Raw genomic sequence first — 26,371 nt, forward strand, 5'->3', positions numbered from 1 at the left:
AGCAAGGGTCCTATCAAGCAAAAGACCACTCTATTGAAATGCAGTAAATCAAGACAACTCAAAAATGGATGCAGTACTGACAAATTCCCCAAGGTGGCGCTAGCGGTCTAAACTCTGACAGGGAAACTATATTTAGGAGTTGCAAGAGGGGCAGGGACTTCAAAGCTTGTTGGTTAATTGAAAATCTTAGCCACCTGCTGTTCCCAGCGGCCAAGAGGCTGAGAACTCTTAACACCTCAGAGATTCCCACACCAGGAGGCAGGATATCACATGACCCTGTTGATTGATTGAGGAGAGACTTCCAGGCAGCCTGCTGGAGCCCACACAAAAGGCTCTTTCTGTTGAATAGGGTATGTTAATTTTGAGTGTTTCCTGTCAACAGCCCTCTGCCAGCAAGGAGAGACATGTGATCACTGAACCACCCAGACTTCTGGAGGCTGACCCAAACACTTGGGGAGTTGAATTGCAACAAATATATATTTTATAGACATAGTGATAACTTATTGTAACCAAATGACAGGAATGTACAACTTTGGGAGTCTTAGTTTGAAAAATGCCCTCACGATTTGAGTCCAAACCCTGCTAATTATGAATATTGTAGACAATGGGCCTCATTACGACCCAGGCGGTGAGGGGTTTATGGCAGCGTAAACAGCGCCGACCCTTACCGCCTGATTCCGAGGTCCCTTAGCGCCATGGCGGATTTAACACCTGCTTTTAGCAGGTGTTAAAATCCATGGCGCTAAGGGACCGTGTTGTTAATTACGCCACCGTAATTTACGGTGGCGTAATTAACGCCTTCCCCACTCCCATAATGCCCTATGGGGCAAAAATGGGAATGGGGAAGGGTAAATGGGGATTGGGGACTTACCGCCCCGCCGACCTCGGAATGGGGCGGTAAGTCCGCCAACCACCATGGCGTAAACATAGTTTACGCCATGGTGGTAAAGGTACGACCCAGGCGGTAACTTACCGCCTGGGTCGTAATGAGGCCCAATGTGTTTAAGCTAGAGACATGGAAAGTTACTGGGATATATGTGGAAGGGAAATGTACCTTTGTATAATTTTTGATGAAAATCCCATATTGCAAAACCCACTAAAATCGACAATAAGTTGCCATTTTTGAATGCAAGCTCCTAGAAACGCCAGAGTTGGGACTGGGACTATCTTTAGTAATATATGATGTGTGTACGTGATGTCAAACAACTGTGTACCTTGGATATATGTATTTGAATCAAATATAGATTTGTGGGCAAATTGACCAGGGGAGGATCCTCTGACTCATAAACAGACCTCATCACTCTGACTCACAACCCAATTCCCCAATCATGGGAGAGGGGAGAATTGGGCCAATGACAAGTAGAGAGGGGCAGGCTCAGTTATGCCACGCACACACCCACTTCCAAAACACATAAAAGAGACTGCTGGGACAGGTAGAACATTCAATTCCATTTTCTGCGGGACGCTCTGCCGGGAGACTCCAGACTTCACATCCATCAATCTTCAGAGACCAGAAATTTACTTCAGAACTTAAAGCAAGGGCCTAAACCCACAAACTGAGAACTCTTCTCAGCAGGCCTCAGCTTCCTTAAAATCATTTGCAAACTATTCCACTGCCGGGCGAGCTGTTTGAATTCTTTGCCAAGAACAATTGCCAGAGACCAGACCAGAGATCCAGAGAACCACAGGCCGCTGTATCCAGAGAGCTGACCCAGACCGCTATGAGCAGAACCAGAGATCCGGATCACTGTGAGCAGAACCGGTGCCTGATTGACCCGCCGAGCAGATAGAACCGAAGTCCAGTCCAGTTGACCAGATCCGTGACGAGGCCCATTCATTTCAAAATTAGGAGTGAGTATCCGCCAGAACTGTGCAGAACCCAATCTCTTAGTTAAAATAATCTAATCCAAACTATTTTAACCTAAGTAGAACTGCCTCCTAGTAATCCTGTCATCTGTCATTCTAAAGCTGCGAGCTGTCATCTGTCATCCTAACGCTGCCAACTGTCACCTGTCATTTTGAGTTTTACTTTAAATCCGAAAATCTACCTTTATTAAATCGTCCGTATCTCTTGAACCGTTTGGGCTAGGAACGAAATTTACCTAGAACCGACTTCCTACTCCTTATACTTTTTCCGCAATCGCGATTCACGCACTCGCAAAATTTACCGCGATTTGCGATTTGGCTCAATTTCTCCAATAGCAGCTCCATTCTTTCCTTTGTTAAAATCCGTTTGCAACCTGGTAGTTATGCATAGAGCATTGCTAAAGTGAGCCTGAACTAATATAAAGTATCTCTCCCTCACCCTGAATCTCTAGAGGGAATTAAAATCAGTTAGCGCCTTTTCCCATCCATTGCCATCACATTTAAAAGCATTTTGGGCCTGTGTTTCAAACCTCTACCTGTTTTCCTCTAAGCTTGCTGGGGGGAACTGCATTTCGTATTGCATTTTCTTGGGATTCTTGAAGACTGTGTGCTCTCCATCCATTTCTTACATTGCATAGGGGGGGAGTGAATTGTCAAGGAAAAGTGATTACATTGTCTTTTGTTGAAGCCATATCAAGTTATCTTCTGTACTGCATTTCATTCATCATTGCGTTTCCTTGAACCATATAAAGCATTCTTTCCCACCTTATTCTTCTGTTCCTATTCATAAGTTACCTCTTGCTGATTACTGCTCATATTCACAAGTGTAATATCAATTATCAATTTATTTATAGAAGTGTGATATATATATATATATATTGTTTAAATTTTCAAATAAACCTTTTAATTTGCAAAACAAACCTACTTCTTGGCTCTGTGGGGTCAGGAGGATTCTAAGAGGGGGGTGTTATACAAGGGTTGTCATCCAGAGTACTGAACTGGACATAAAAATACATCAATAAGGGTTTTCCTCAGCATCCCAGACTAGGCATTGACTTAGCTGTAGTGTTGATTGAATATCGCTTACAACTGCTTTTGCATATTAATTATACATTCATTAATGCATCGTTAGTGCACCTTATTATATTATAAACTGATCCCCGTTCTTCACATGCCTATTGGGATTTCCCCTGGCTGCTCTCCCACTCTAACATGCTCTAATTATATGTGGCGCCACATAATGTGCATAGCAACTAAGCCACTGACCCCAGGAAAGGAAACAACCCGTTCCAACACCCCTCGAAACATCAGAATACTACAAGTCACAACCAACACACACTCACACTAATTGCACATGCGGCTTTCCTCTCTGTAACTTTTGAACTGCACACACCCACACAACAGCAAAGTTATATTGCATGTTTCCATCGGTCCCCAATCATCAAACACACAGATCCACTTTTGTGGGTCCCATAGTACCTAGAAACCATGCAAATCGCATCAGAGTCTGGTAAAGGCCCAGTAGTATGGCAACACCTGACAATGAACATATACATGAGACAATGAAAGTGTGTGAACATGCTTCTGTGTTCATTGCAAATATTGTAACTTTTTGGGCAGTGTTGCAGAACCGAGTTGGCTGGGGGCACACGTGCTTGTATTCCGCCCTGGATACTAGATTGTCTAGAAACTGCGCTGGTCACAACTATATCCTAGACAACCCTTCTCTTAGAAGACGCTTTACCCCAAGCCCTGAACTGATTTTCACCCTGAGATTTTCCTCTTGTATTAGCCTCTCAAATATGCTTAGGTGTGAGAGACATGTTGAGGAGAGAGAATTGATGAGAGTTCGGATGTCTGCGCTGGGTGTGGCTGAGCTGAGTGGGAAGGCTTTGCTGGGAGGTGACGGGGTGAGAGGCAGGAGGAGGAGCAGTGTGTTGTTGGATTTTGTGAGGCAGACGGGGCGGTGGGAGGGGTTATGAGATTGTGAGGGCAATGTGTATGAATGGTGGGGGTAGGTGCACATCATCCTATTGGATGGGGAAGCGCCTGCGTGGGTCCGCCCACGCATTCAGTAATTTAGAAGAAGAAGTAGATCATGTCTTCATTATAAACTGTTTTAAAACGCTTAGCTAGCACTTGGTTTTCCTCATCTCTGTAACCTCTGCCTGCGGTTACTTACTTGTGTGTAACTGGTTATATAACAGCGCCTTGATGCCCCTGGGTTTAGTGCGCTTTATAAATGTACAAATAAATACAATTACCGCCTTGAGCAGACGTGTGTTCTTATGAACAGCGCTTTTGCATTTGCATGGGGCAAGCCTTCACTTTGCAAGTTCGAATTTCGACTCAGCCCTTCACCCGTCGGCGTTCTATAAACTGAGTAACATTAAAATGGACCATAATAATAGCTATTAGTGGAACGCTAAGAAGTGGAAGGAACCGAGCCTGTAGTGCTACAGAAAAACCTGATATAATTATATAACCTTTTCAGACACAGAATACAATTATTTTTTTATTTATTTGCTTTAAAACACTTAACGTAGCGTGAACCTTGCCCAGATGCTCATGCAGCTGCCTAGCATTCATATGAACAATCTAGTGTACAAAAACAGCAACAAGAATTACTATCAGAAATTAACACACATAAAACAAGCACAGTCAGTCCATTTTAAAACCATTGTCAACAGTCTGGTTTGGGAAAAACACATATTTTCTACGGGAAACATGTAAAATTGCAAAAGATTTTGAGTCCAGGTCACCATTGTACATTCACCAGTTGATGGCACTATGGTTTCATAAAATAACCTTTAAACACACACGCAAAAGTAGAGTTGCTGAAATGACAATGTCTCTCCTGTTCCTCTATTCCAGCTGGATACATTAGCAAATGTTAGCCCTGCTGTGGCCAGCCGGGTGGCTATCCTGCCCATGACCTGCACTGGCGGCGACTGGAAACTGCTGCTGACCTCATGGATTGCCACGCATGACGAAGAACCACAGCAGCTGCTGCAGCATCTCACTGAGCTATTTCTAGGTAACATTACCTTCCAGAGAATCCGGGACCCGCTAGTCCTTTCTTGCGACTGCTGTGGGGTACCTTAAGTATAAAATGTGCAAACAGATGAAGAATTAAATAGTGAAACTTCTGGATAATTACCAGCTGCGCACGAGTGAATGCAGTGTGACTTGTATTCACCTTTTAGACTTAGAGAAAGGCAACACACATACCAGCTCATGGCTAATAAGCATTCAGTTTACAGATGTGCCACATACACCAACACGCAAGAAAACAGCAATGAAATGGAACCCATACAAATAGACACTGGATATGAAATCATGTTTTCGATTGCTATTTAGTCATCCTGCAAAACACGTGTTAAGACATTTTCTGACTCTCGTACAAGTGGCGTGTCCAGACTCTCTTGACTGGGGTGGCCCAAGTAGGGCACTGACTTATGCAGGGGTGGCATGAAGTACGAGCGCACACAGAGAATGATTATAGTTTAAGATAATGGGGTGGCACCTGGGGTGTCCAATCAGATTCCATGGGTCGCACGTGCCACCTCAGGCCCCTCCCTGGACACGCCCCCGAGTACCAGGGCAGATGTTCAATAACATCCATGGATCATATTTAAGGAGGTCGAAGTGTACAGGAATAGTGATGAAACCATGTTCCCTTCTGGCCTGACCCCCCTCCACTGGCCTCATATCCCTACTCTCCTCCCTACCACGATACAAACCCCTTACCGGGGTCCCATCCTCCACTCCAAACCCCACCACTGTGTTTTACCAAAACTGAAAGAATGCATCTTAAACCACCACCATCACGTTTCATTAATTGTCCCCCACAGCGTGCAGCTGCATACACCCTCCCTTTTCTAATTCTCCACCATTCGCACCGATTTAGGGTCATGTCAAAGACTAAAACCACCCCAAACCATCTATCCTTTACTTATACACACAGTTGTGCCTGCAGCAATTTCACATTAATTGTGCTTAAATGCAGAAGTCAAACAGTGATCACAGTAGGTGGAGAGCTATGTGGTAGCTGGGGAGTGGGCTTTATATGCCAAGCAGGGCACTCAAATGAACAGAGGCAATCCTTCAGCTGCTGCATAGCTCAATGGATCTGAGATTAGAGCATATACAGCCGGGCCACGACTCGGATGCCCAGTAAGGGGCCAACAACAAAAAGAACACATGCCCTTCGCCTACCACAGGAACGGTTCTCATCTGGCAAAAAGTAAAAGAACGATGGCTGAGAGTAAAGAATAGAGAGATGTCTTATCTTTTAGTTCTCACCCACTTTGACCTCTGGGCACACGTCAAAAACTAGAGTCTCACTTAAGATGTAAGTTTTGGGGGACGAGTGTGCTGAGTGAAGCGCCATTGCTCTGAAAGCCCCCACACATTCTTACCGGCGTAGTGGATTCTTCTCTTAAATAGGTAGGGCGGTTAAGGAGGCAGAGGGTTTTAGCCTTTAGGAGTTGGGCAACTCCCAGTTCTGCATTTTATTGCTCCCTTAAAATCAATTCTCCTCTCTAAGCAAAAGGGAACTTAGGGCCTCACTACGAGTCTGGCGGTATCCCGCCAGTGCTACTGGCGGGTTGCCACCAGACTCCTAACACCGTTCTGGTGCCTGATATCCCTGTGGCACCGGGACATTCCAGGCATGCAGGGATGTCAGGCGCCGGAAAACATGTTCCCCATTCCAGGACTCTATGGGAGTGGGGAGACGGAATCAGCGGCGCCGTTGCTAATGGTGCCAGTGCTTCAGTGAAAACTCTGTGGGCGGGTGCCGTTGCGACCAGCAGGTCAGACTTGCTGGGCGTAATGGTCACTGCTCGCAGAGTCAGAGTGTGACGTCAAGGACCGGGTGACGGTACGCTGCTACTGGCACCCTTATTTCCGGCCCTCCACACTCATAATGAGGCCCAATGTGTCCTTGATAAAGGTAGCAGCTTTATTTAACACTTACAATCCTAGAAATCAGTCGCAGGACACCCAGAGCAATGTGACTCCTTGACCGAAAAGGTGGACCGTTGCTTTCACTTTGTGTGGACAACTGCCAGCTCTTCCAAGTAAAAGGATGGGCAGCTGCTGAGTGGCCACCTCTATAATACCCAGAGTCGGACTGGGGCATAACATTGTCTCGGGCAAAATTGAAGTGACCCACAGTTGCAAATGGCAATTCATTCCTTTTGTGACAGACTGAGTTGTACCCGATGGGGAGGTTTTTGATAACATGTGATACAAATTGTGCATTTTACAGAATACGTATTCAGTAACACTGGTCAAAACTACTAGTCGGATGGTTAAGAAGCGTATCAAACTATATGTTAGAAAAGGTTCCCTTATCATAAGCGCAACTTTCACAAATAGAAAACGATAATATGTGATGTTCACTGTCCAAGTTTTTTATATATTGACTGGCAGAATATATGTTACTTGGTCACATAGTGATAACAGGTGTGTTAGTAGATGTGTGACGTGTCTATCTGACATATCAATCTAATGTTTCACCTACTCTTATGGCCACAAAGTTTCGCCCGCTGGGCTTTCTCAAGGCCGTTAGTAAATATTAAGTCTCCAAGGTTACAGGGCAGGAGAAGCAAATGAGTAAAGAAAATCAGTAGCTATATACAAGGGTAAATGTTAATTCAAATAATCGTGTTTGGCAGTTAGAAAATAAAATCAAAATAATAAAATACACAAACAAATGAAAAAGACAAACTCATAACACGTTAGTATATGCTGGTTAGATCTCAGAATTCACTTGTAGACATGTGATTAGGTTAGGAGTAGGGCAACGTTAGCAGGTCAACACAACTCTTACAGGGATAGGGAGGCTAGTGATGTTTGACTATATTAGGTACAGTATTAAGTATAATGTCACTGGCCAGTAATCACATTAGGGCGCTATATCGGGATTCTGGTCATCAATGATGTTCATACTGAGTATACAGTATTACCTACTACTTGTTTTGTTGGTGCACACAGTTTTGTTTTATAATCTTCGTTTACTTCCCATTGGTCAGTTTCGATGTCATGTGATATACGATACTGCTTGAAGCACAGTGTCTTAATCATTGAAGAGTGTATCTTCTCACTGATTCAGAACATTGCTGGTCTATCCTCGTCAGTGGGTTCTTATGCTTGGTGTCTTCAAAGTATATCTTGGTTGGTTCTCAGCTCCATATTGGTGGCAGGGGTTTCCCAAGATAAAGAAATATAGTGGTTTCGCATTTCTTATTTTTTACTACTTGGGGGACAGATTACTGATAGCAACTTAGAGTGCTGCATACATGTATATAGTTAAGTGCCAAGTTTATGTTCACATAGGCCGGCATCTACGTAGCACAGAGAAGTATTATAATGTCCGCTATGTTAGGTCTGCTGAGGTTGGCACAGCGTTGTTCGTCATACAGTCCCAAACGATCTCTAAATGCATGCAGTTTTATAGTGCATCTCTTATCCCTTAGTGACCAACCGCCCTTCAACCCTCACAGCTTTTGTATTGAAACTAGCGCCTAGATGCCCACGGGCTTGGTGCTCTGCTATAAATGTATAAATAAATAATTATCTCTGCCTATGCCGGGGATCCAGTGTGTGTTGTGCTGGGAAGGGGATGGTGGGTGGGGAAAAGGAGCGTTTGGCGGTTAAAATCCCCACTTTACAACAAAACTAGTGGGAGAGGATGGGATAGGTGGAATATGTCATATTTCGGCATTTAAAGCCAACACAAAAAAGGCCGGAAAAAAATCGTTCTTTTTTGTGGAAATATGACATAGACCCATTTTCCAACTTTAAATTAAAGTAAAAAAGAAAAAAAAAACATTAGAAAACACTTTAAGACAGTGAAGCTTCTTCAGAGTTCTGCAGTGCCTTGGAGTGGTAGTTGGAGGTAGTTGTTTTTTCCACTCTGAACACTTTGCTTGGCTTTGCGGTATAAGGTATTTCTTTCTTCTCAGATTTGGAAGCGTCTGTTTGCGTTCGTTCAACATTATTCTTTAGCCCCTGTGTTTAGAAAAGGTTTTTTACCCTGCTTTTTTCTTCCTCAGCCGTGTGTCCTTTTGTGGCAAGTACACCGCCTGTAGTAGGAAGAAGTGGAAGAAGTGCCATCAGGCTTCAGGAATTACCCGCCTCCTTGTCTCTCATAGTATCAAGGAAAGGAGTGTCAGCAGGCCAGACATTGACACATCTGAGGAAAAAAAGATAGGGGGGGGGGATTTGGCTAAAATAGATGATAAGCTGTGTTTATCTATGCAGTGTTTCAATTATTGTTCAGTCATCAGCTTCAGGGATGACACCCCAAAAAAGTCCTTTGTTGTCAGTTATAGTCCCCCACTGCATCATCACTGTCACCATGAGGACTGCTCGACATAGAGAGTGCTGACATTTAAAGCCTCACTGCGGGCTTGCTCACTGTCTGGGGATGGCTTACCATTGAGTTTTTCTCAATGCAAAATTCTTCTTCATCCAGATCCTTGACATTGTGGTTTATCTTCTCACTGTCGACCATAGGAAAGGTTGTTATGTTAGAACCAGAGTCATCACTGACCGCCCATGGCACCACCAGACCATGCGAGACCACCTGAACCTAGAGGATGAAATTCCAGGTCATCAATTTTAAAGGTACGACTCAAGGTGGAGGTCAGGATCCACCAGACAGCAGGGAAAATGATCCTCTGCTTTTGGGGGAATGTCCCAAACATTCACCACCTGGTGGGGAGAAGCCAGTGTCGCCTCTTACCCCCATCACTCCTCCAAGACTGCCTACTCCATGAAGTCCTCTTACAGATACTGACAAACACATGCACTGGTCTGTGTGCTCCCCTACCTCTCTAGAAACAGTTCCACCAAGAGTGGCCCCAATAGATGACCTCATTACCTTTGTGCCTGTGCAAAGGAGAGAAGTGGTTTAAATTGAATATTCCTGCTACTACCAAACACCCAGAAAATACATTGCTTTTTTAGACGTTTCACCAAAAGAGTTTCATTGCCATACCCAACTGGCACTCAGAATATTGAGATGTAAAATTGACACTATCCTGGCACCTGTTTCATTCACAATTAAACTGTGATGGGACAAAAGATGCAGAGCTCCGGAGTCTGACCCTTTGCAAGGACGTTCCTTTAGATGTCTTCATGGTGTCTGCAGTTAGGTGAATGTTTTCACCATCAATGAAGTCTGCAGCATCCTCTACATCAGTAGGCTTAGTATTTTCACTAGCGGTTCCAAGGTTCCTTAGGCCAGCATCAAAAATCGCAGCCTTTCTAGTAGGCAGGAAAGCCTCACTATCAGGAGAAGTTACAATCAAAGAAGTAGGTGCACAATGATCAGTGACCCCATTATATGACCCTTGAGTGGAAGGGAACATGAGAGTAAATTTCCAGCTTGCTAGGAAAGCCAAAGATATAGTTGGATGCTCTGTACTATACAGAATGCTTACCATGCCACAGTTGCCAGCTCTGCCCACAAGAATTCCCCTGGAGAGGCAAGTGTAACATGGCCTGGATTGGCTGGTTCAGGTGCTCCAAGTTCTACTTCAAAATGGAAGCAAGAAAGAGTGCCCAGACATCAATGATGAAATCAGGATTACTCGTGTTACTTTTTAGAAGAACAAAAAGCAACTAGTCAGATGAGCACTAAAGGCAAAGAACTGGATCAAGAAAGTTATGAATGCGTGTCCACCATCAGATAATCCTGCATCTGCAAGAAAGGACTGGCTTTGCACAATGCACCTGCAAAACACTTTCTCAACACAGTAGACACATGCATTTCTCTGATTCGTTTTGAAACATCACCAGTTCAAAGACATCAGGTATGGTCTCGAATTATCTACACAAACCTTTTTAACGTGAACAGCGAATGTGGCCTCCAACATGAAATTGGTAAGACATTTTTTTGTTCTTGCTCTTGGACGACTGGCTCATAAATGGCAGATATTTTCTAAAAGTACAGCAGGATTTCAGATGCCATCCAAAGCCTCTTAGGTGCTGCCTTAAGCCCAAAGAATGCATAATTGGGTCCTCGAAAGAAAATCCCACACATCTCATGTCCTACCAACTCATCACCCGACATCCAAGGAGATATCATCTCTCATGATGCCTATGGCATCTTCCTCATGTGGCACTTCCTATTTTTATGGAAACTAAGTATAAGCAGGATTTTATGGAGAACACATGAACTGAAAGGCATCTTGGAGCTACATTGAGACCAAGCAGCATTTAGGCTGCTCACTGTGGGAACAGACAGGTTTTCACCTAGCGTAGGAAGAATTGTTGAAAGGACCCCTAATGGGATGGAGTGATACAGTCTAGAAGATGGTCAAGCACAGTTACGTATTCTTCTCCATTTCCATCTATACCAATGGGATTTCAAGAAGTTTGAGATGAAATGAAGGCAACGACTGTGGAGGGAGATATCACAGGTTAATTCATTAACTGTAACCCCCGCCATTGTGAGGTCTTCTAACAGAATAATATGGCCAACAGTGTTGAAATGCCTGGATAGTTCGAACCTCATAAAAGTGGTAACATCGCTGGCATTAGGCAACAGCTGCCATTAGGTTCTGCCACAAGCACCAATTCTATTTTCCTAGTAGGCCAGAATCCAGATTCTAATGAGCCTGAAACATCAGACTATTCAAATAATTCTCCTAGTACCAATTCAGATATGAACTCCAGTGTCTGGCAGAAACTTTAATGTAACTATGGGTTCAAGCCCAGATTTTTTTAGAATGGGAATAATTAGTGTTTTTTTTTAAAACAGCAACAAGAGACTCTGAGGATATTTGAGAGTGAAGGTGGGGGATACAGTATTCACTTGTTGAAGCATTATTATAGGGTAAGCATCCAGAGGGTGCCATGTGTTAATATCCCTGCAAACATATTGCCATACAAGAATATCGGCATATTTTTGCGGCTATATTAAGCCATTGAACCTGCGCGGGACACCCTCAAAAACCCCATAATTATTTTCTTGGAGCGGGGGACACACCCGCAAGCCCCGGTCCCATTAACCCCATACATTTTCCCCACTAATAATATCGCCTATGGCCTTACACCACAACCCCCATATATATGGCGATATTATTGGTGGGGATAATATTATTTGATACCATCCAGAGGGGTGACCCATTGATAGTATTGGGGGAGTGATTGCCCGTATTGCCCTCTAACAAGTAGACTGTAGTAGGCCGGCAGCAGAGGCATTGTCTCCAACCAGAAGTGAAGTCTGGAGTGCAATAAATAGGTAAAGAGTCAAAGAGAGCTTCTATATATAAACTTTAGAGATAGTACATCACATCGGTCTGTGTAGCCACAACCAGTGTGGATTTGGCTGTCTGCATGGTGTGATGAATCAGTGATGATTCCATCCAGAAACCTGGTCAGGGACTTTCCTCATGTGGCGAGGGAAAGGTAGACGCTTCCTGATCCCGACCCTGGGGGTGGTGTACTGCGGGAGGATTACATGGGGAAGGGTGGGGAAGCGACCAGCAAAAATGGTAAGCCCCCTATTTAACTTTACCTGTAATCCCACACTTTTGATGGCTGTTTGCCAAACCCCAGAAGTTGAAAGAACTACCTTTACTAATGGAGACTACAAATCCCATCATCCCATGAGTTCTGGGATGAGTAATAGGGCTGAATAGGCATGAATTTGCAGCATTCAGGCAATTAAGCCTAACAGTCCACACCTGAAGGAACCTGGGAGGCATAAAAGGCCCCCTCAGGTGCACGCGATTGGAAGGAGAGGAAGGAGCTGGAACTGTGACTGGAATGCTAGCAGTAGTACTAGGGGCTGAAGGAAGAAGGCACAAGGCTTGTAAACCAAGCATAAGTGGGAAAACAAGAGGAGCGCCAGAATGTGGAATCAGCAGATTTCACCTGTATGTTCTGAGAGGGTCCTGTTCCCCCAATCTCTGAAGTGCACAGGCTGTGCAGTGAGAGGCATAGAGGAGAGCTGTCTTTCCCCATGTGAGCCTGATTGCTGTGGTTGCCACATACTGAACATACTGGAGACTGAGGCGAGGAGCAGTTACTGAGGCCCGGATCTCAGGAGTGAGAGGGGCTCCAGAAACGTATGGGTGGACTGGAGACACCTTCATGAGGAAGGGTCTGGGTTCTTAAGTAGCCCGAAGCAGTTGAAGTCATGGTAGAGGTCATAGAAGCAGTGCAACCTGCAGAGCAAGTGTTGAAGAAGCCGGTGAGTGAAGCTTGATGTTCTAATTCCTTTTACGAGCATTGCTGGCAACAGTATCCAGTTCCCCATTCACTCACGTAAGAGTAATGAGAGTAGAAGTTGTTTATTGAACTGGAATTACTGGAATAATGGGAAATGTAGCACTCGTGTGTAAATGAAGTGTTTTTACTCACGTTGAAAGGAAATATGGCTTAGACCTCTTGTTCACTGTTCTAAGATTGTTACTTTCTGAAGGAGTGGTCGCGTGTCACCAATTAAGGAAGGTGAACGTTGCGAAGATCGTTACCGAAATACCTAACCTTGCTAAATCCGTTGTTGAAACTTTTAAATTGTGAATATAATATCAAGAAGTGGTTGTGAGGAGGGGGGCCAGCCGCCTCATGAGAGTGCGATCGCTCACAGGTCTGGCCCCGCTCCTGCTACTCTGCCTATTCACGCAGAAAAGACTTGCGAAACCTTAAAAGAACTGATGCTTACATTCTATTTACATCCAGGTACGTGAATGAAATGAAATAAGCTGCTCACAATTCCCTCACGTGGCACTAATATATTTGCTTTTGCTTAGCCTTAATTACAAAGCATGCGCTCTAAGAATAATAATGCGCTCCATTACATTCGATAAATCACATACAACATTCTAGAGAAAACGAATAACAAAGCACTTATCTTGTGGGACTGCACCAAAGAAAGAGGAGTGGGACTCAAGAGAAGGGACGGTTATACTTATGGTCAGAGCCTGATGGGATGACGGGAGATACCCAGGACTACATAAACCCAGAAGATCATGGGTATTTGTAGTTTAAAGAGACCTTTTACTTCATTTTCAAAACTTTACTATCCCTGTTTTGTTTTTGACCTCCAGAGCGCCTGGGAGAAAACAAAAATGTGTTATCAAAGTTTTAAAGAAAGTAAAAATGTGTTAAAGTTGAATTGCTGTGGGTACAGTAATAAAGAAGATATAGCATAATGCTTGCCTCCTTGTCTTTAATAGAATCAAGACTGGCCTGCGCTTTAAGCTTTGTGATTCCCAAAAGATGGCTGATTGCTCTCCTTCACTTTACACGGGAATACAATTCATTACCGAACTGTAAAATCTTGAAAGTCTGAATGCAACATCAAGACATGGCCGCGTGTACCTAATTGCTGATTTCTGAAGACAAACTGCATCCTATTCATTACTTTAACAAGGCATACATACATTTTACAAATAAGCAGGTAAAGTGTATATTACTGAAGCAGACAACCAGCATTGCCCAAGCCAAGAGTATCCCCTATTAACAGCAATACCAGCCTTTCTTGAAGTTGAAAAGAAATCTATCTGTACTGTGAAGTTAATAACATATTGGACTAAAATACAAGTGTGCAAGCATTACCTGAAGCTAAGAGAGTGGCACCAAGTCTTCTGGGTAATTATTTGAGCTGATAGCTGGCAGAAAGGTATAGGTAAAGCTGGGGAAAGGAAAATGACTGCTTGTAAAGATTGTTTTGAAGTAAACACAACCTGCAGTGCCAAAGACTTTATTTATTTTATTTGTAAAGCTCTTAGAAAAGGCCCGTAGGCATAATAGCGCTAAGACAAGACACACAACAAGTAAGTCAGAACGAATGAAAAACAACAAGGCTGGACTAGCAGGCACAGACAAACACCTGTGTCGTGGATTCAGGGGAGTAAATAACTTTCATTCAAAGAGCATAGTTTTCAGTTCCCATTTGAATTTAGCAAAGACGGTGCAAGCTCTTAGATCCAGTGGCAAGGCATTCCAGCATCTGGGGGGCAGAATAAGAGAAATACCCCTGAGCAATTACGGTCAATTTAGACTTGGGAATTTGAAATAGATGAGTTATTAGACCTCAGTACTCTCTGATCCGGCAGTCAAGTAAGTCTGCTGGAGAGATAGCTTGGGCTCATGCCATAAAGGCACTTATGTGTGATGCAGAGCGTGCGGAAGGAGATTGTGATACTCATGGCCAGTCAATACAGAGCCCTCCTTGCTGTTGATACGTGGTCTGATCTGCGCAATCCCTCACCACACCAACCGCATTGTTCTGAATAACTTGAAGGAGCGCAATTTCACCTTTGCCAATACCTTGGAGGAGGCTAGCACAATAGTCGAGTCTCGCCCCAATAATCACCCTAGTGATGGTAGCACAATTGACAGGGTTGAGAAAGGGCCTTGCTTGTGCAAGGAATTTGAGATAGTATGTCGTGCTCGATATAAGGCTGTTAACATGCACCCTCATAGTCAGTTCCTGATCAAGAATCATACCCAGTTTTGTTATCTTGGGCAGTGTGGCAATGGCGCAGTCTGCGATCTGAAATAGCCAGTTCTCATTGATGAGCTTACGGAGCTGGGGTGCTGTGCTGGCATTCATAAGCTCTGCCTTCATGTTGTTAAGTGCTAGACCATTTTTATCCAGTATTGAATGAGGTTGTAGATGAAATTAACAGTGATGGTGTCTCTGTCATGATCCCCTGAGAGTGGAATAAGGCACTGTGTGTCATCAGCATAATTCACATAAACCACTCCTTCTGCATCAAGCATCTTGAAGAGTGGCAACGTGAAGATGTTAAGAAGTGTTGTTGAGATACATGATCCATGTGGCACTCCACACATAAGTAGGCCTTCAGTTGCCATGGCAGTTTACGAAAAGACTTTGGCTTTTCAGTCATAAAGAAAGGATTTAATCCAATCCGCCACTTCAGGAGAAAAAGAGGCTGGATTTTGTAATCTGGATAAGAGTATTGAGTGGTCGACCATGGATGACAGATACAGGAACATCTGGAGTGCAGTGCTTCCTTTTTCAAAGTAGTGCAAAATGTTAGACTTGAGCTCTAACAACATAGATTCGGTGCTATGAGGACTCCTGAATCCTGATTGCTTCTGTCCAAGGATGTTATAAGTGTCCAGAAAGTCTTGGACTTGAGTATAAGCAATGCTATTTAGAATCTTTAACAAAAAAGGTGCAATAGTAATAGGGCAGTAGTTCTCTGGTAGAGCAGGGTCCAAGGTGGGTTTCTTTAAGAAGGGGAGCATCCATGCCTGCCTGATGGGATGGGGGACAAAGGTTTCCAGAAACAAGCTATTCACACATTTTGTAATAAGTGGAATCAGCGGAGGGGCACAACATATTTAACAACCGGACCAGGACAAATATTCCTTTTACAGGAGGTCGGTTTGAGTTTGACTAAGACCTTTGCAATTTCTGTTTCTGTGACCGGCCTAAATTTGAACAACGGTGGAAGAGTATGTGATGAAACACTTTGCCTTCTTGCCCTGGTTCTATCCAGAGTAATGCATTTTGCATCAACATTTCCATTACTTGTCTCTATCTTTCTCATCATGGCGTCCTGTATTGAGACACACCAAATAGTGTCTTTATTAATAGTGCACGTGATGGCACAGAGATTTTCAAGTTTTTTTGCCTCACAAATGGCAGCTTTATGGGCTTTCGTGGTGATGGCATGATTGGCTTTATTCTCAACTGATTCCATTTTTTTCCATTGTTGGAATGCCCTTTTCTTGGCTACTTTAAGCTTCTGTATTTCAGCTGAGTACCATATTTTGGAGGGCACTTCCTTAACAAGATGCATTTATCTGGTGACAAACTATTAACTGAGCTAACCATCAACTTTTGATAGGCTTCTGCAAGGTCACCAGCGGTGTTAAAGGTATCCAGGCTGCCCAGCGTAGTTGCAAAAATGGGAACAAGAGAGATGGGCGATAACTTACGCAGATTTCTATATTTGGCCCAACATTTTATACTTGTAGTTTTGGCGGGTTGTGGTATACATGGGAGGTTGAATTGCACACAATTATGTTCTGACCAGAGACTTCTGAACACACACATGCATCACACATATGCACACACAGACCGTGGAAGATAGAAAGAAGTGAGTCTTAAAGGCAAACCCAGGTTATTATTGTGGCAGAAAGACAGTATAGACAGAGGGTGCCTTTTTGAAAGGAGATATTCAGAGGAAGAGTGCCTTACCTAACAGAGGGTGTTAAACTAGTTTAAAGTATATCTTGTTGAAGCCAGTTTAAAAGTCCAATGCACTGAAGCTGTGGTACTTGTCCAAACTACTGAAGCAGTGGTGGTATATCTAATTGTCAGTATATGCAACATTGCAGTAGTCCAAACAAGCTGCAGTACTGTAAGACAAAGGTTACTGTTTCCATGGTAAATCAAGTAGAAGTGTGGTTGTTGAAGTGGAAGCAGCAGCACTGAGAAGTCATCCTGACAAATTCACCATTGTGAACGCTAAGGACTGTAACTAAAGAATTCACAACTGTTGACCAAGAACTATATATTACTAACAGTGTGAATATTACATTTTATTTTGAAGTGGGGCTGGATTTGCTGTCAGTGGGACTTTCGTTAATGAACTTTTACTCAGACTTCAAAATATCAAGAACTGATTCAGGACATTTCATTCTTTGGTTGAACATTTGCAGAAGTGACTTTGCATCCTGAGGAAGGGAAATTACCCAGGACTTTAGAAGGTCATTTAGAAACTGTGAATCCTGTTCATGTCATGTTCTATTGCCATATATTTTCTTTATGTATTTGTTGCTTTGTGTGAGGGCCAGTTATCCTGTGTTAGAGTGTGTTCCCTTAGCTTTGGTCAGGCTGGGAATTCCTCAGCAGAGTAGGGACAGTGAGGCATTTTTGAATATTATTTTAAGAATACAATGGCATACTTTGATAAATCATCACACAGTTGTCCGTCTCACATTACTGACCGCTCACATAGGCCAGATTTGTATCCAAGAAAATACCCTCATATTATGGATTTCAAGCCTCCACGATGTGATGAGCTTTTCAGAAGTCTGACACTGAGCTTTAAGAATCTTGATATCAGACTGAGTTTTTGTCTTTTCCATATACTCGCTGCTTTTTTTCCGCTCAGGTGTAATGACTAATCATAGCATTGATCCACTAGTATATATATGTGCATATGCATTCCACATCTGAGAGGCTGAAGGTAATACTATCCAGACACATTTTTGCTAGATGCTGGTTTAACCCTTTAACTACTTTTAGGAGATATGTAATATCCTGAATTAGGTTCTGGGAAAGATCTGCATAGCCCAACGCCCCATGGACCCAGATCCACACCACTCTGAGCCCGTAGGGGTGGGCAGTCTTAGAACAGTACTTTATCTGCAGACCTTCTGTACTGTGGGATGGAGAGGGTACATATGCTGAAATGGTTCAACTTGCTGCTAAACCCATGGCTATCTGGATTTCATTTGATAATGTCCAGAGTGTGCAGGATTGTCAAGACTCAGAGATTAATTGCAATGGTTTCTAAACTATGGTAGGTTACAACTGTTGTTTTGTATATTATGCCACCCAAATGAATTGAAGATAAATGTGACAGTAAGTTTACATTGGTGAATGTAATTTAAAGGTTTCCACGATCTGTCCCTTTCCCCTATTATACCAAGATAGGAAGTGCATCTCAGCCCCTGTTGTACTTAGCCGTCTGTATGAGCACATCCATTGTGATAGTTCATTTTTGGAAAAAAACAATACATTCAGTTTTAAATTGAAATCTGGAAAGTGTTGAAAGAAAGGATCTACTGGGTAGCATCTACTCTCCAGAATCCTTATTGATGGAATGTTCAGCATGCATGCTTGGACCTCAGGAAAGACTGTCACGCTCACACGGAGCCAAACTGGTGCCACTAATACACACGGCACCATGAGGGTATGGCTCGCGGCCTCGGTAGTGATGATGCCCAAGTATACGTGGAGCCCAACACATCGGTTCAGGCGCCAATGGAACAGTGGACCACAATCACACATTACAACTTGTTACTGTTCAGAACAGACCCTTGGAGTTTTACCCAAGGGATGTTTTTGCTAAAATATGTGCCAAATAATGCATTTGGAAGCCTATTTGCCGAGTAGCATTGGGTAAAACAAGTGTAGGAACTTATGAAACTTGCCAACTCTGGCCAAATAAGTGCTCCATTCTGGCACAAAAAAGTGGCCCATACCAGAATCATGGGTTGGCACTTCGGGCATTGCCCTATTAGTGAGGCGGGCAGTCCGAGCCTGAGTAACTGTATTTTGGTACGCACTCAGAGCCTTTAACCCCAACGGCCACATAAGTTTACATTTGTCTTTACTTTTTGATTTTGGCTTTTTAAAAACTTTTTGGGAAAAAAGGAGCAAAATAAGCTCTCGGGCTTTGAAGCCTGGCACAAATGCTCATCATAACAGCGGGAAATCTTAAGAGGAATCTTTGTATCCATCGAGATTAATCCACGTGTTCTTTTTATGGAGAATCATATATTTAATTAAGAAAAGTGCACTTGTATCACATTTCACTTAGACCAGCCCAATCAAAGATCAATACAGATGCTTCCTTATATGTTATGTTAAAGGTACTTTTATAGCACACCGTCACCAACGGAATTGGTCCCCAGGCGCTCATGAGGTAGACATTGTGACAGCTCCTACAATATGCAAGCACTATGTACAGAAACTAAGGGGACATTGATGGGACAATTATATTTTGTCCCCTAACACATTCACTAAAAATGCATATACTATGTGGTGAAATGTACATTAGCTGCATATCCTGCTTTACATGCAGTCAGGCAATTCACATAGCATGCAATAATGAGTGGGTGTGAGGGTCAGAAAGGCCTTCTGTGCGGCAGGGAAGGAAAAATGACCACAGCATCCATTTCTGAGCCCAGAGTGCATTGCAGCAGTTCCTTCTACCAACGCTGGTTGGTGCTATACACCATTTCCTTTGTGATTGTTTTGCAGGAGTACGAATAATTCCAAGGCCATTGCCGAGGATGGGCCCATTAAGTCTGCCCACTGCATTGTTCACTCCCAACCTGTATGGGTGATGAGGCGAGGGCCTGCTTACATCTGCAGTCCCTCACGTCATACAAACCACAGGACCAGTGGGAGCCAATGCATAGTATACTAACTATGGGTGACAAAAAGCTATGGAAGGAAAGGCGGGCAGCGCATCACATATGCTGCTTTTTCTGGCACTCCACCACCACCACCACGAAGGTTCCCTTTCTGAATACGGGACCAGCGTATTATTCAGCCTAGATACAATTGTGCACACAATTGTGCATCTCAGACTTGCGCCCAATGCTTTTTAAATCAGGCCCAGTATTGCTAGATATTGTTTTCATATCCATTATACATTGATGGAATAATTTAGAATACGCACTCACCATCAAGCACACCTTCACAACATATTCCATTTTAGAACACTGGAATGTGGGCAACTGCATTTCAGGCAATGCCGTGGCAGAGGACAATAAGGGTTTGTATAAGTCTTCCTCCCAACATTTCATTATCCTTCATTTATCTCTCCCTGCTTCAAACAGAACAGTCTAGCCTCAAATGGTAAAATGTTCTAATAGCAGTATAGCAATTCCAAGGAAGGCTCTTGGGAGGGCATTAAGCAGCCAGTAAGGCCCTCTGGCATGGGCTATGTTATATTATGTTAATAAGCTTTCATACTGAGCCAAATCACCACCGTGGTAGCTTCAGTGTGCCGAAGCTTATCCACCACGTGGTACACTGTGCCCCCACCAGGAATATTTGGACCTTAATTTTCGGGAAGAAAGAAAATGAGGAAGAGGGTGGGAAACTGGGAAATATATATCAGTCCTGTTAGGTGACCTGTTTTACTGCAAAAGGAAGGAATATTTGTCGTAAACTGTTGTTGTGGTTGGGTTGCATTTCCAAGGTCGATTTAGAGACGTTAGTACGCGCTGTAATGCTGGATGCATTAGGCACTGGGGAGTGTGTTTGGGCAATCCTAGAGGTTTGATAGCTTATTTGTCCATGCATCTCTGTACATTTGTGCCCCCAGGCCAAACTCCAGAATGTTAATTCTGGGACTGCCAAGCCCGGGCCAGGAGTGGCCTAGTCAAGAATAGACGAGTGTCATTGGTAACAAAAGGTAGGGGATGGAGTGGACAATCTAATATAGTAAAATAGAAAAAAGCCTGGCTTCTTGATGTCAAAACCTTATATGAAAAGTTTGTTCTATGTCATGGCATGCCTGACTTCACTTTTGTTGATGTGAGACAGCGTTGTGTCTTGTTTGGGAATAGGCTTTCAAAGTATAATAATACGTACCCTTCTATAGTGGAAAAATATACCTTGAGCTCCCTCTGCAGGCTGTGTTCATTTGAATGTGTGAAAGGCAGCTGTGGATATGTGACAAACAGGGCAGTTAGGGAGAGAAGGGCCAGATGTCTGTCCTTCTATATGCAGTGTGAATGTGGCACCATTTAGCAAAAACTTTGCATAGCACAGAATACCAAACAGATTATCATTATGGGCAAGAAAAGCATTCCTCTGAGGTGTATATAGCTATTTAGGTAATAATATGTTTGGGGAGTCCTGCCAAATATATACATAGGGACTTACTACAGTTCCTGTAAGTCTTTTCTAATTTCTAAACCAGTTCTGAGGGTTTGCGGGGCTGTCAATCTTCTGCCCTTTATTATCAGAGACGTCACTGTCTTTGTTGAATAAAGCAAATGAATGAGTGTGCAGAAGTGCAAAAGTTCAAATAAACAGCCGTCATCTCCCTTAAGATGATGGTAAATGACGGTCAAAGTCGCATGATACAAATCACACTATATCAAACAAACTAAATAAATAAAGTAAATCTAGCTACAACTCTCAATTATTCTTCCTAGTCTTATTATAAGTCTTTATAGGAAGGAAAGGTTTGTTCTTGGAGTGGCTATTTTAGTTCGTAGGTAGTATATATCCTCTATCATGCCGTACTGAGGGTGAAGTGCCGGACAAAAAAGTGACCAAAGAACAAATCTTTCCTTCCTATAAAGACTTATAATAAGACTAGGAAGAATAATTGAGAGTTGTAGCTAGATTTAATTTATTTATTTAGTTTATTTGTCATAGTGTGATTTGTAACATGCGACTTTGACCGTCATTTACAATCATCTTAAGGGAGATGACGGCTGTTTATTTGAACTTTTGCACTCTGCACACTCATTTGTTTGAACAAGAGCGCCACACAGACATGTTTGTTTACCTATTGGTATATGCACTAAGTGCAAAATGAAAAAATGATGTTGAAAAAATGAATAATTGATGCCAGTAAATTAAAATAATGCTGACAAAATGCTTTTTTCGATAACTGCACTTGTATTTGCATGCTTTATTCAGCAAAGACAGTAACGTCTCTGATAATAAAGGGCAGACGATTAACAGCCCCGGAAACCCTCAGAACTGGTTTAGAAATTAGAAAACACTTACAGGAACTGTAGCAAGTTCCTATGAATATATGTGGCAGGACGCCCCAAACGTCTAGTTATCCCACTAATTGGGCAGTTCCTTTGGTTACCCTGTATATAGCTATTAGCAGCCAGGGCATGTGAGGCGGGCAACTAATGATTTTTTTTCCTAAGGGAATTCGGTTTAGCAGTTTGTGTGTCCAGTAGTCTCTTAAGAAACACAAAGTAAGATTGCCATGCCAAACACTGAAAAGCAGTCCCATGTCTATGTCTGTGGCAGTAAAGGAATTTGCCGTTGTGGGATGATATGGCCAGGTAATTAGGGGTCAAGTCGGGACTGACAGAGGCTACTGCAGAAGAAAAATGGCAGTGGGGAATGGGGCATATAGGTATCACGCTGTCAAATGTGGGACGGTTGGGAATATTGGTGGAAACAGGGTTCCAGGATTTAACCGTTATGACCCTATTAATAAGGCCAGAAAAGATAGACATTTGAATTAATTTGATATTAGGCCATAATGAAGCAAATGAGATTCTGATCTGGGATTAAGCTATGTTAATGGATTCAGGGAGGTGAATGCTCATTGGGTCATAAGAAGCATACAGTTATGAGGTTGCACACAAACTCAGTCTTGGCTCCGAGGTGGAGTATGTTTCTAAAGTTAAGTTGTTTTTACTTTTTAGTTATTAGTTGGCTTGTATTATATTTGGCGTTTTCTACTTTAGTACCACACTGTTTATGGGGAAGTGAGGAGAACTTGAAGGAAATAACGGTTCCAACAACGAGGTGTACAGACTCAATAAATGTTGTGTCATGGAATGTAAATGGGATACGTAATTCAATGAAGAGGAACAAAATACTTTCACATTTAAGTCACTGCTATGTTACAGGAGAGCATTTGACTGATAAAGAGGCAGATAAGATGACTAGAGGTTGGGTAGGTCAGTTGTTCCACTCCTCTTATTCAACAAACTCAAGAGGAGTCATAATCCTGTTTAGGACACATTTTCCAGGAGCAATATTAAATTCTAAAGTAGATAAAGAAGGACGGATGATATCAGTATCTATACGTGTACAGGACATGGTTATGACAATATGTAACATATATGCACCAAATGTAAATAGTGGACCTTTCCTGAGCTAAGTTGGCCATCTTCTGCTAGATACAGGAGATAAAAATCTCTTTGTAGGGGGTGACTTCAATATTGTCATGGACCCAGTTTTTGCTCGGACTACCCGTAAACTCATAGGTGGTAGGGAAAAGGACAGGGAAGCATTAGACCTGCTGATGCAGGACTTTGGTCTATTGGATGTATGGAGATTAGAACACCCGATTGGAAGGGAATATACTTTCCACTTGGGGGCGCATGATATATACTCACAAATAGACAACATCTTGACCTCAGGATTAGTGATGCATAATTTTAAGAGCTGCGAAATTGAAAGTATTGTTGTCTCAGATCACGCTCCCATTAGGATGCGACTAGCTCTTGATTATACATCAAATAAAACACATGCTTGGAGAATGAAAACAGCATTACTGAATGATGATGAAACGAGGGATGCTTTGATGAAGGAGGCAGAAGAGTACATTAAAGTTAACTTGAATGGAGAAGTGGAAATTGACACAGCGTGGGAGAGTTTCAAATGCGTAATGAGAGGGGTGCTTATGAGACTTTCTGGAATTAGGAGGAATAAAAGGACAAATAATTGGTGGCTCTAAGTGTGTCTGTAAAAGAGTTGGGAACAGATGTGATGGGTTCATCAAGTGAGAGGAAAAAATTGAAGCTCTTGAAAATGAAGTCTGACTTGAATAAAAATGTAAGTGAAAAGGCAGAACGCATGCTTTTCAAGTCAAGATGCACCTATTGTGAGGGAGGAGAGACATGTAGTCGTCTGTTGGCTCACCGTTTACGTGTTAGATCTCAGAGCAGAGCGATTTGTGTGATGAAAAAGGAAGAAGGTGGAGTGACTTTTGACACGCAAGAAATTGAAGCAGAATTTAGAAGCTTTTATGACAAACTATACAGTGAGTCCCAGACAGTTGATCCAGCACAGATAGACAATCTCTTGGTGAGTCAATCCTTAGAATCTCTTACAGATGGGGAAAAAATTATTTGGGAAAATTAAATAACATTGGATGAGATTACAAAAGCAATATGTGACTTAAACATAGGAAAGTGTCTAGGACCAGATGTTTTGCCTGCAGAACTTTACAGAGCTATGCCTGAAGAGGTTCTGAATTTACTCAGGGATACTTTCACTCACTGTAAGGTCAAGGAGAGATTACCACCCACAATATCATTACTCCTGAAACCAGGGAGACCTCCTCTGGATCCTTGCAACTATAGACCAATCAGTCTAATCAATTCTGATAGTAAAATATTATCTAAAATACTGGCGGGCAAATTGGAGAAGATGTTGCCGAAGTTAATTCATCCAAATCAGGCAGGATTTATAAAAGGAAGAGTTTTGGCAACACATATGCAGAAACTTTTGTTAACTTTGACGGAAACAAATGAGTTGAAAGTGGAGTTGGTTCTGTTATCATTAGACACAGCGAAGGCCTTTGATCGTGTTCGATGGGAGTTTATATTCAGAACAATGGAGAGAATGAATTTTGGTCCAGAATTCTTGAGCTGGGTAAAATTGTTTTATAAAAACCCTATGGCAGAGGTGACTACTAATGGCAACATTTCATCTAAGTTCGAATTACATTGCGGGACTCGCCAGGGTTGCCCGCTGTCACCCATGCTTTTTGTATACTCAATAGAACCGTTGGCAGTGCCAATCAGATCTGATAACAGAATTACCGGAATTAACTTTCATGGAACTATTCAGAAACTATGCAGGTGATACAATAGGGAGGAGTGATCTTCTTCTCATTGTACAGGATTTAACATCCTCTATCCCTGCATTGATGGATTTGATTGAAACATTCGGCTCAATCTCAAATTATAAAATCAACTGGTCTAAGTCTGAGGCTTCGCCTTGAACACATTTGAGTAATGGTTTGATGTTACAAAATCTAGGCTTTAAGTGGTGCCCTCAAAGGATGAAGTATCTGGCAATATGGCTTACAAGAGACATAAGTGGAATGATGGATTTACACTTGAAATTAACAATAGATAAGATATCTGCAGAATTTGAACAATGGGAATCTCTTAAACTATCATTAGCAGGCAAAGTAAATGCCATCAAGATGGCAACAGTTCCAAAAATAACTTGTTATGAGCATGATTCCACTTCCTGCCAAGAAATCTCTACTGAAATAACTAGATGGTCTGATCCAGTCATTGCTATGGGAGAAGAAAAAAACCTAGATTAAAGTTATAGAAATTACAACTCCAAAATGAAAAAGGAGAATTAAATATCCAGAATTTTGAAAGATACCATCAGGCTTCTAAACCAAGGCACTTTCTACCATTCATATCTGAGACTGGATGATTGGGCAGTTGCAGAAGCAAGCATGGTGGGCCCGCTTAACTCTTTGTCAGTCCTATCTACCACAAACAAAGATTGGGGTGAGAGATCTGCATTGAGTGAGTTTCAGCGATCGACCGGGAGAGTCATGGCCACAACATTAGATATGGCCCCAGGCCTAATGATTTCTTCTTCAACATGGTTAAATCCCGCAATCAGAATTAAGATGAAAACCTTTTTTGGTTGGATTGGTTTTTGGTAGGGGTAAGGAAGATTGATGACCTATTTGAAGGAGGAAAATTACTATCTTTTCGTGATCTGAAGAGAAAATTTGGTCTAAATTAATGCACTTATGAGGAATATCAGAAACTACGAGGTGCAGTGAATTTGTCAGTACTTGAATCGTCAGTTTAACGATTACTGTTAAGAACATAGGAGGCCAGGACCATATGGCATCAAAGATGTATAATCTCCTGAGCAGAAATTCAGGAGGGAATGACAAGATTTGTATGTTCTGGTCGTATTGCGTACAAGACGAAATGACACACCAGCATTATCTGACCAACTTTCACCTGTCACTTGCTGGCTGCACTACCATGGTTTTTT

At 42.6% G+C, this 26,371-nt stretch overlaps 1 protein-coding gene across 1 annotated transcript in view; it reads left to right on the forward strand.

The window, feature by feature from the left end:
* The window catches only part of LOC138487325 (uncharacterized), a 2,513,852-nt gene that overhangs the window by 1,263,807 nt on the left and 1,223,674 nt on the right, over window positions 1–26,371 (forward strand). Inside the window, exon 53 of the mRNA XM_069613924.1 lies at window positions 4,741–4,903. Coding sequence (XP_069470025.1) covers window positions 4,741–4,903 — 163 coding nt within the window. The remainder of the gene's footprint in view (window positions 1–4,740; window positions 4,904–26,371) is intronic.

This window comes from Ambystoma mexicanum, chromosome 9, assembly GCF_040938575.1.
Source record: "Ambystoma mexicanum isolate Mex_15411 chromosome 9, UKY_AmexF1_1, whole genome shotgun sequence".
NCBI classification, from domain to species: domain Eukaryota; kingdom Metazoa; phylum Chordata; class Amphibia; order Caudata; family Ambystomatidae; genus Ambystoma; species Ambystoma mexicanum.